General features: G+C 41.9%; 1 protein-coding gene across 4 annotated transcripts in view; it reads left to right on the plus strand.

The window, feature by feature from the left end:
• Positions 1-12,012, plus strand: part of ELAVL1 (ELAV like RNA binding protein 1) — a 153,127-nt gene that overhangs the window by 92,360 nt on the left and 48,755 nt on the right. For 2 of the 4 annotated variants that reach the window (XM_077271711.1, XM_077271709.1), the window contains exon 6: positions 5,430-7,836. The exons of the other annotated variants lie outside the window; for them this stretch is intronic. In XM_077271711.1, coding sequence (XP_077127826.1) covers positions 5,430-5,754 — 325 coding nt within the window. In that variant the 3' untranslated portion in view covers positions 5,755-7,836. Of the gene's footprint in view, positions 1-5,429; positions 7,837-12,012 lie in introns of those variants that run through there. 4 annotated transcript variants of the gene reach the window in all.

Raw genomic sequence — 12,012 nt, forward strand, 5'->3', positions numbered from 1 at the left:
AGGTTTCTTATGATTTGCATCTTTTGAGCAATAAAGGCCTTTGTAATTTTTTTGTTAGTAAAAAAAAAAAAAAAAAAATCGGACAGTCAAAAAGACAGAAACAAAATGAGGGATATAAACAACGTCTGACTATTCAAAAGAATATATAATGGTCAAATAAATAATGGCTTAAGTGGTTTGGATTTTCCACTACTGTGCCAAGTAAACTACTGGATTAGATATCTGAGTTATGTTTATTCTGTAATGTCCTTTTTGTCTGTAAAATTGTATAGTGCTGTGGAATATGTTGGCGCTATAAAAATAAAAATTGATAGGTCAGGGCAGTGAAGAGACTTGGTACTTTCCCAAGATAATAGCTCAACATGCGTGCGAAGATTGACACCCTAGATACACCACTCAAGATAGACATACTATGATAGCTATAGGGTTTTTTTTTTTTTTTAGTTGTTCATAGAGCTATATAAGGGCTTTTTTTGTTGTTATGGGAAAAGATGATTCGTTTAACTGATGCCATAGTTTTTGTATGTGATTTTATTTTTCTTTTTGTTTTTTTGTGGAAAAGCTTTGTGGTGTTTTTTTTTTTTTTTTACTGTGTTCGAAAGGGTTAAGGCCCCGTCACACATAGCGAGATCGCTGCTGAGTCACAAGTTTTGTGACGCAACAGCGACCTCAGTAGCGATCTCGCTATGTGTGACACGTACCAGCGACCCGGCCCCTGCTGTGAGATCGCTGGTCGTGTCGGAATGGCCTGGGCCGTTTTTTGGTTGTTGAGGTCCTGCTGACATCGCTGAATCGGTGTGTGTGACACCGATCCAGCGATGTCTTCACTGGTAACCAGGGTAAACATCGGGTTACTAAGCGCAGGGCCGCGCTTAGTAACCCGATGTTTACCCTGGTTACCAGCGTAAATGTAAAAAAAAAAAAACAGTACATACTCACCATCTGATGTCCATCAGGTCCCTTGCCGTCTGCTTCCCACACTGACTGAGCGCCGCAAAGTGAAAGTACAGCACAGCAGTGACGTCACCGCTGCGCTCTGCTCTCACTGTACGGCCGGATCTCAGTCAGAGCAGGAAGCAGACGGCAACGGACCTGACGGACATCAGATGGTGAGTATGTACTGTTTGTTTTTTTTTGGTAACCAGGGTAAACATCGGGTTACTAAGTGCGGCCCTGCGCTTAGTAACCCGATGTTTACCCTGGTTACCCGGGTGCTGCAGGGGGACTTCGGCATCGTTGAAGACAGTTTCAACGATGCCGAAGTCGTTCCCCTGATCGTTGGTCGCTGGAGAGAGTTGTCTGTGTGACAGCTCCCCAGCGACCACACAGCAACTTACCAACGATCACGGCCAGGTCGTCGCTGGTCGTGATCGTTGGTAAATCGCTATGTGTGACGGGGCCTTTACAGTGAACCTGTCACTAGGTTTGGCCTGTACGAGCTACTACCTCTCAGGGCTGATATAGCATTCTATAATGCTGTATATTTGCCCCCAACCCGACCTGTAAGAGAAGAAAAATAACTTATTATACTCACCTGCGGGGCGGTCCGGTCCGAGGGGTGTCACTCTTCTTGGTCTGGTGTCCCATCTTCTTAAAAACCCCATCCTCCTTGCTTCGTGTGGATGATGCGTCAATATGTCCTCCACAGAAGTCTTCTTGGTATTGCGCACCTGCACAGGTGTTCTTCTCTGTCCTGTTGAGGGCAGAGCAAAGTACCACAGTGTGCAGGGAAAGGTCAGTACATCTGCGCAGGAGACTGAGCTGCCAAGGAGCCTTCTGTGGATGATGTAGGAACGAGTCATCCAAACGAAGCAAGGTGAACACTTATGCTATGTGGTCAATATACAAATATATACATACACTATACGTCAGCACTAACATTAATGAATACAGAAATGTTGATATTGCTGCAAACGCTTAAAATGTAAGGCACTTAAGGATTTTTTGCATTCTTTGATAAAAAGAAAAAAAAAACTGTCTACCTAAATATGAATTTCCTATCACTTATATCCTACTCTGTGTGCCAGCTTGTCTGGGTAGGATTTAATACAATTAGGCCTCACTCATATCTGCGCATAAAGTAGACGAGTGCAATTGGGGGGGGGGATAGAAATCGCACTGCACTCGCACCAGTGTTATTCACATGAGTCAGTGCGGAACTGCGAGTTTTTCCTCAGCTGTAAATCAGGCTAATCATTGGAGATGGGACACACACAAAAATAAAATCGCACCATGCTGCGAGTGGTGGCTGCGTATATTGGATGAAACTTGCCAATGTAAGTCATTGGGTGTGAGAATACAAAAATCAAACGGCACACGGACCATGTGTATGCTGTCCAATTTTTTTTTTTTATCACACATCTCAAGAGGGACTGTGAAATTTAAGCAGCCAAGGGCAGAACCCTCGGATAGAATAGATGTATAATTCCACAAGCTCCCTAAACATAAGCTAGCACCCTTTAGTGCCTTTCATGCTGCACTAAAAAGGTGTTTAGCTTTGTTTAACCTAACATCTGATACACTGCCGATTTTTGCAAATTTCCCCACCTACAAAAAATGAAGAGGACTGTTATTTTTATTGTAGATACATTTCACCTGTGAGAGACAGAATGTCAAAATAAAAACCATAAAATCACATTGTATGATACTTACATAATTAAATTGCATATTATTGCTTGAAATAAGTATTTGATCACCCACCAATCGGCAACAATTCTGCCTATCGCAGACCTGTTAGTTTTTCTTTAGGAAGCCTCCTACTCTGCACTCATTACCTGTATTAGTTGCACCTGTTTGAATTTACCTGTATTAAGGACACCTGTCCATACAATCAATCACACTAACCTCTCCACCATTGCCAAGATCAAAGCGCTGTCTGAGGACACCAGGGACAAACTTGTAGACCTGCAGGAGGATGGGATGGGCTACAGGACACTATAGACAACAGCTTGGTGAGAAGGCAACAACTGTTGGCACAATTATTAGAAAAAGGAACAAACAAAAGACTACTGTCAATCTTCCTTGGTCTGGGGCTCCATGCATGATCTTGCCTTGTGGAGTAAGTATGATTCTGCCAGCGGCTTCTGCTGCTATTGGCAGTCACGTTTGCTGATACTTAAGAGAAATGACTGTGACCGCCGGTAGCAGCAGGAAGCCGCTGGCTGACACTGCGCACTACTGAAGAGCAATAAATATTTACTGCTTTCTGCTATGCACAGTCCCGGTGAGCATTCTGGCAGCTGTGATCTGCTTGTGAGCAGCGCATGACGTCCCTGCCATGCACTGCTTACAAACATAAAGCAGTTACTGGCACCGGAGCAGGACGCTGCGAGGGAGCGCCGGGTATGTAAGTGTGTAAGGTTGTTTGTTTTTGTTTTGTTTTGTTTTTGTTTGTTTTTTTTAAATCTTTCCTGATGTGGCCATGCATCCCAGGACCTAGATGGGGCCAATCATATCAGGAGCGGGATGGTACCAATCATACAGGATCCCAGAAAGAAATGAACATTCATTGCCCTCTACGCCCATTGGCTTGGAATGCAGTGAATATTCATTTCTCTTTAGCTGCAGGCACAGAAGTTAGCTGCAGCCGCCTCTGTGACCCGCTGCTTCGCCGAAACCGCTCCCTCACCACAACCAGAGCCAATACATCCGGACTACGAGACGCACCCCCCATTTTCCGCCACATTTTGGGAGGAAAAAAGTGTCTTATAGTCTGAAAAATACAGTAGTTTGTGAAGCACCTTGGGGGTTCAAGGTGCTCGCCACATTCCTTGAGTGGTCTAGTTTCCAAAATGGGGTTACTTGTCAGAGGGTTTACACTTCTAGGCACATCAGGGACTCTGACATATGACGTACATTCTCAATTCCAGCCATTTTTTCAGTTCAAATACTAAAACTCAGTGCTCCTTCCAAGCCCTGATATGCACCCAGACTGTGGTTTTCCCCAAGAAATGGGGTATGTGTGTACTCTGGAGAAATTGCATAACAAAATTTGAGGTTAATTTTCTCCTGTTACCCTTGTGAAAATAAAGAACCTTTTGTCTAAAGTAAAATTTTTGCAAAAAAAAAAAAATATTTGTTTTTTTTTCTTCCCATATTCCATTAATTCCTGTGAAGCACCTGAAGGGTTTATTAACTTTTCGAATGTGGTGTTGAGTACTTTGAGGGGTGCAGTTTTTAGAATGAATCCACTGGGCAACTTTTAACCCTTAGGGTACCGTCACACAGTGCCATTTTGATCGCTACGACGGTACGATTCGTGACGTTCTAGCGATATCCATACGATATCGCAGTGTCTGACACGCAGCAGCGATCAGGGACCCTGCTGAGAATCGTACGTCGTAGCAGATCGTATGGAACTTTCTTTCGTCGCTTGATCACCCGCTGACATCGCTGGATCGTTGTGTGTGACAGCGATCCAGCGATGTGTTCGCTTGTAACCAGGGTAAACATCGGGTAACTAAGATCAGGGCCGCGCTTAATAACCCGATGTTTACCGTGGTTACCAGCGTAAAAGTGAAAAAAAAAAAAAACCGTACATGCTCACCATCTGATGTCCGTCAGGTCCCTTGCCGTCCGCTTCCCGCTCTGACTGTCTGCCGGCCGGAAAGTGAGAGCAGATCACAGCGGTGACGTCACTGCTGCACTCTGCTCTCACTGTACGGCCGGATCTCCGTCAGAGCAGGAAGCGGACGGCAAGGGACCTGACGGACATCAGATGGTGAGCATGTACGGTTTGTTTTTTTTTTTACTTTTACGCTGGTAACCACGGTAAACATCGGGTTACTAAGCGCGGCCCTGCGCTTAGTAACCCGATGTTTACCCTGGTTACCCGGGGACTTCGGCATCGCTCCAGCGCCGTGATTGCAACGTGTGACCGCAGTCTACGACGCTGGAGCGATAATCATACGATGCTACGACGTCACGAATCGTGCCGTCGTAGCGATGTAAATGGTACTGTGTGACGGTACCCTTATATAACTTCCTAACAAAAAATATTGTTTAAAAAAATTATGCCGATGTAAAGTAGATGTGGGAAATGATTTTTTTTGGGGGGAAATGTTTTTTTTTAACTATTGTGTAACAACTCTGGTTTAAGGGCATAAAAATTAAGTTTGAAAATTGTGAAATGTTCAAACTTTTCAGTTCATTTTTTTTGTTTTCTCATCTGAGAAAAATAGATGAAACTCATGCTGAAACCGTGATAATTTTTCTACGTGAACAAAATAAAAATCTGAATGAGCCCTTCCAGTGATACCAACTGATGGCTGAATATCAGTTGTCAGGACATTAATTTTGTGGCTTTTTGATATTTATTTTAAATGCACTGTATTCCCCTTTATTTAATACATTACTTTTATTTACATAATGGCTGTTTATGAATGTAAAAAAGTATAATCTTCTTTTTTTTTTTTTTTTTTCCTAATTAGGTTTTCACCTATGGGGGTAGATCATATGAGTAGTATATCTGGTGTGAATGTTACCAGCAGTGCTTCATCTGGATGGTGCATCTTCATCTACAACCTTGGTCAAGATGCAGATGAAGGAATCCTTTGGCAGATGTTTGGTCCATTTGGAGCTGTCACTAATGTGAAGGTTATTCGTGATTTTAACACCAACAAGTGCAAAGGTTTTGGCTTTGTGACCATGACAAACTATGAAGAAGCAGCCATGGCCATTGCGAGTCTGAATGGCTACCGTTTAGGAGACAAGACCTTACAAGTTTCTTTCAAAACCAGCAAGTCCCACAAATAACTTGCTCTTGTCTTTTGTATGGATTAGAGAAAATCAGATTGACAAAGTTGGGGGAAAACGTTTTTTTTTTTCTTAGTGTAAAACTCATTTGCGCCAATTTTCACAAGTGTTTGTCTTGGTCTAAATGAAAAGTGGGGGGGAAATTTTATACTCTGGGGTCTCGGTTTGAGATCCCAACATGTTAGACCAATTTTAAGTTCCTTAAGTTATTTACTTTAAATATACAAATAAAATATGAATAAATAACTTTAAATATACCCTATGGATAACTTTAAGTTTACGCTAACCTTGAAGACTTTTAAGGTTCGACCTGTGGGTTTCCATTTTCCTGACGCTGGAAATTACTTTTTTAAGCAAGCTGTCAAGATGCCAGCTCAACTATTAATTCGTGTGTGTATATATACACATACACACATATTCTACTCTACTTTTTTCTCACCCTCCTGCTCACTGATTTACACTATATCTAGAGGTATATGATATATTTGTGCATGTATAATATATATACATATACACACAATATCTCTAGATGGATAAATACAGCTATAATTTCTTTTTTGTTGCAAGGGCTTTGATTTAAATTTTAAGTCCAAATGGAGATCTATCACTAAACAGGTCTGTATTGGTGTGTGCAGCTCCCTAGATTAGCGTTCCAAATAATAAACCTGTTTAAGATTTTTTTTTGGGGGGAGGGGTGGGGAGTTAGATGTTTTTGTATCACAAAAGTTTTCTATTCCCTATTAAATCATATGTATTGCCATCTTATAAAAGTAAATCATGCCATTGACTTCTATATTCCCAGAGGCAGGGAAGGACCAAAGAGTTCTCTGTTCAATAACTGAACTCTGAAACATGTTTTTCATATAAAGGATTTTTTTTCTTGTGACATACTGTGCATAGTGCACTTTGTATTAGTACAGTATAGTTGAGTTCATGTCCATGCTTTTCAAACAAGTTAAATGTATGACATTCAACTAAGATTACTGTTTTAATAACACTTGTAAACATTTGAGCATTGTGCTTTTTTGCGTCCCTTTTTTTGTGAATTTCTTTTGTAGGAGTATTGACCATTTGCATATAAAAGTTTAATTTCCTAAAGTTGAAAATATTAACAGAGTATTTGATTCTTATTTGTAGGTTTTCCACAACTAATTGAATCCCCTTTTTTGTGTTCTAACTTTTCCTAACAATGAGTTTTGTTTTATGCATATTACCTGTGCTGCATCTGTGAGCGCATTTGTGTGAGTGCTGTGTTCCTTTGTTGTCACGCAGCCACCGCTACTTTTGATCTGGAACAGGAGTCAGACAAACGGAGTAGCACATGTAATTGGTGAGGCTGGATTACCTCTTGGTGAGCGACAGCAGTCTGGGCACGCATGCTCAGCAGAATTCACGTTCCTCCTCTGCCTGGAGCCTGCTGAAGCTTTGAAGTGCTGTCCTTTCAGCTGACATGCGCTGCAATTCGCTGCTGGTCATTAGAAAGCATATCACAGGGCTTGTCAACTGAAGGGCCAGTGCTCCAAAGCATCAGAAGGATCCAAGCAGTGGATAGTGTAGCCTCATCTGAGCTGCCAGTGCTTTGGAGCTCCAGCTCCTTTAGCCGACAAGCTTTGTGATATGCTTTCTAATGATCAGCGGCGCTGAAAGGACAGCACTTCAAAGTTTCAGCAGGTTTCAGGCAGAGGAAGAGGGTGAAGACTGATCTGTGCATGCATCATTCAGGTAGCCCAACCCCAGCAATGACATGCTCTACTCAGTTCATCTGATTCTGCTTCCAGATTGGAAGTGGCTGTATGATAGAGGAACACATGACCCACACAGACATTCGCCTACAAAAGCAGCGCAGGTGATGGAAGTATATTGGAAAACTAAATAAGTGTTGGGACATATGAAAGGGGGTTAAATAGTAGTGGAAAACTTCTTTAAAAAAAATTTAATCCCCGTAAGCTTTCTACAGACTGCCTTTAATTTTCAGGTTTTTTTTCTCTTTATTTAGTTTTTGCTTTTTTTGTGTTTTCTTTTTGTTGTTTTTTTTGTTTTACTTTTAAACTTGACTATTAAATTTGATTTTGTATTGCTCAAGTTTTGTTTTTGTTTTATTTTATTTTGGTAAGCTGCTTGCAGAAATTATTTGCATAATTCAGATTTCTCTTCCTTGCAACTAGTAACTAAGTTCATGTTTTATCATACAAAATTGATAGTGTAGTCTTTCTGGTGTATTAAACAACGCAGCTTGTCATGAATAAGAATAGCTATTGCGTTATGCTCCTGTCCCTCTTCAAGGCTCTAGTTTTATTTTTTTTTTCTTTTCTGTTGCGAATATATTGGATTGCAAACTTTGACGTGCCAATTTTCCCGTTGGCCAAAAAGTTGTATGCAAAAATTATTTAAACTTTTTCTTGTGTATGATGTTGCCCAATCTTAAGAAGGCAACCTTCATAAGAAAAAAGCAAACGTGCCCCCCCCCCCCCCCCCCGTACCCCCCCCGAGAAGCTCACGTCAGAATATTCTTTTTCAGTGTAATGTGGTAAGACTGCTATGCGTAACCTTACTACACTGAGCTCTTCTCATTCCTGATGCTTACTGTCATTCTAGCACTCTGGGTCTTTCCCAGGTATCGGGGAATAATGCTCTGATACCTGGCAAATCCAGAGCATTGTACATGGCAAGCGTTGTGTTGTCATTACATTATGATAGTGTTGGTAGAAGAACTGCTGCCTGCCGACAAATTCTTCAAAAAGCTGCCTATTTTTGAGCAGTCCTATGTAAATTGTAATGTTTTCAGTGAAGCAATGCAGACTTATTTTAAATTAATTTAAAAAGGATATCATTCTAAGAATTAAACATTTGCAAGTTTTGCTGGGACAGGAACACAGATGGTAAAAGGCCCTTCACATGACCTTCCAGTGTGATCTGTCTCTACAGAACCTAGTCATGTTAGAAGTGCTCCAAGAGCAAAGCTAACTTACCATATATAAAAATGTAAATTGTCCTGTCTTCTTCCACCTGTGAAAAGGTTTGGGAGTCACCACTTTTAGCAGAGGTTCCTCAGCCATCGGATAACCAGAGAATAGCAGCTGGCATCTTGCAGAGTTACTGATTTGAACACCACATTCATATGGGTGGGGGAGGGGTGGGATTTTTCTGTGTTTGCAAGCTTTCCCTATTCCTCTGCAATGTGACTAATCCTCAGCAAATTGAAGTGGAGAAGCTACATAAATGTTTGGGGCAGCACAGGTAAGTGCACTATATAAATTTGACGGCCGGGCCTAGCCTCATGATTTGGTTTCAAGGTTTTTAATTCATGGCTAATCCTCGTGATTTGACCATATTGTGATGTAGAATTCCACTTAAAGGGAACCTGTCACCCCCAGAATCGAAGATGACCTGCGGCCACCGGCATCAGGGGCTTATCTACAGCATTCTGTAATGCTGTAGATGAGCCCCTGATGTATCCTGAAAGATGAGAAAAAGAGGTTAGATTATACTCACCCAGGGGCGGTCCCGTTGAGGTCCGGTCCGATCGGCGTCGCCGTCCGTGGCCTTCCATCTTCTTACGATGATGTCCTCTTCTTGTCTTCACAGTGCGGCTCCGGCGTACTTTGTCTGCCCTGTTGTAGGCAGAGCAAAGTACTGCAGTGCGCTGGTGCCTGGCCGCTCTGACCTTTCCTGGTGCCTGCGCACTGCAGTACTTTGCTCTGCCCTCAACAGGGCAGACAAAGTACGCCGGAGCCGCACTGTGAAGACAAGAAGATGACATCATCGTAAGAAGATGGGAGGCCACGGACCACGACGCCCATCGGACCGGACCGCAACGGGACCGCCCCTGGGTGAGTATAATCTAACCTCTTTTTCTCATCTTTCAGGATACATCGGGGGCTTATCTACAGCATTACAGAATGCTGTAGATTAGCCCCTGATGCCGGTGGGCTTAGCACATCTAAGATTTCGGGGGTGACAGGTTCCCTTTAATAAGACATTTAATTACAATACATTGACCACTGTTAGCATGGTCTGTATTCATGCATCTAACATGTGGGCTTCTCAAATGTTTCTATTTCTGGCATGTTATATATTTCAGCAGCACATTATATTGTTTAAAGCACCACACCAGTGTGTTTTTTTTATATTGCATCGCTGGAGTGGTGCTTTAAATGTAAGTGCTCTAATACTTTTGTCGTCCCCTTTAGTCTTTTCCTGCGTCGCTCCGGTCTGTCTCAGACGAAAAGTGACCTGCTAGACTCTAGAGCGTATCGGAGGTCCCTTTTCAATACAAGTTTGAGAGCCTGGTTCTGGCTCTCAAAGGCTTGTATTGAGAGCTTTTGATGTAACCTCTGACTTCCGGCCGGAGCGGCGTCGTTAAAAGGTGAAGCTGCCGGAAGACGAGTAGAAGAACCGGACAAAGGGGCTTACATTTAAAGAGTCACTCCAGCACTGAGCAAAATTCAACGCTTGAGTGGTGCTTTAAAAAGGAAGAGAAATAGAAAAACTACTACAACTACATTTCATTATGAAGGGTAGTATAAATCACTGCTCTGAAGAAGCCAAAATTGGGTCAGAAGTCGAAAAACATGAAAAAATGAGTAAACTTGCTAATTTTGGTCATTGCTGGTAAGTGAATTGAGAGTCCAAGAGGATGGTGACCTGGTATTCAGCTTTATATAGGTAGCAATGTCCAATGAATGTGAGAACAGGATACACTGTAGATTGCAATAAGGGTTACTTATTGTCTATCAATTTGCTGTGTGTTTGAGAATATATGGAAATCCAGGTACCTGCAGCGTGATTATGTTGTACTCAATTATCTGGACAGATAGTATGATGAGTGTAGTTCGGTATAGTTGGGGCTGGAACTTGTATATTTTTAGGGCATTCAAAGCCCAGTCATACGTGCCCCATGTAAACCAATGGCACTTTAGCTAAATAGAGGAGTAGTTGTAATAGCTGATTAGTATACCAATAGCAGTGCCACAGTGAATACAGTGACTACCCCAAGATAGATAGAAGTGCACTTTTGCTTGTGGTGCAGGGTACAATCGTGGTGCCAGCGTTCAGTGCTTCTCAAGCAGTCCCTATCCAGGGAGTGCCGGAGAAGCTGGTTTTTTGATTCTCGTGGAGCAGATGAACCCCCGAGACCCCTCGTGATTCGGCCGGAAGCAGAGCTGAGACCGCGGTGTGAGGCAGGGGGCAGAGCTATGTGTGACATCACAGGGATGGGTGTGTGAGACAGCTAACCAAAGCGTTTCGAGGGAGGCAGTCCTTTATCAAGGTTGTGTCTTCATCGTACGAGCCCATCTTTTTATACTGAAAAATCCCCCTTTCCCTCCCTGCACACAAAATTACCTGTGGCACTGAACAAGGGATGTATGTCTAAAGTTAATGAGTGAATGAATGGACGCCCAAATAGTAAAAGACTTAGAAAGAATGATCCTAGTGATATAATGTTCCTGTTAAATGATTCATTCACCAGAAAAACACTGTATAAATACAGTACATAAGTGAATCTAATTAATTGGTTCCTGGAGAGGATTAACCCACCTTTAACTGCAAGCTAAGATAAAAACTGGTTTATTAACATTTGGATTAAAATATGTGGGTACTTAGAATAAATAAAGGGATAAAAATTGATTCTAACATTAGATGAAAATTATTAGTTCGATGAAAATGCAAATAAAATTAAAAAATAAAAAAATTGTAGAGTACAGCATCTACTGAGTCAATACTACATATTGGGGTGATAGAAAAATGCATGGTTAAAACATTTTTAAATGATAAAATGGCACCTACCAAATGGTTTACAAAGTACTAGAAAGGTAGCTCAATATGAATATGGCTACATACATATGATAAGTGTATACCATTAGGAAAAAATATAATCTTTGAAGAGAGAGTGGTATTGCAGGATGTGTTGGTACCCCAGAGTATGATTTGCAGATTAGCTTTTATGCTATAAAAGAAGGAAACTGACCCTGGACTAAAAAGCATATAGTTAAATCTCTTGATTTAGTCCTTTGGGTGCTAGAGAGTCCAGGGTGAAAAGCAATCTGGATTCCACCCTGGACATACCGTAGCTTTAATAAAATCGCCACCCCTGTGGTTCTTGCTAACTTTTTGGATGCCGTAAAAGGACACACCTGAGCACGACCGGTTTTGCTTTTCCAGGAGGTGGCGGGACAATGGATGGCCTTTAAAGCCCTTGGTGATATTGTCCAGGTGTTCCTTGCTCCTATTTTTAAGTCACCTCTTGGTGCGACCAAC

The sequence above is a fragment of the Ranitomeya variabilis genome, chromosome 1 (genome assembly GCF_051348905.1).
Source record: "Ranitomeya variabilis isolate aRanVar5 chromosome 1, aRanVar5.hap1, whole genome shotgun sequence".
Taxonomy (NCBI): Eukaryota; Metazoa; Chordata; class Amphibia; order Anura; family Dendrobatidae; genus Ranitomeya; species Ranitomeya variabilis.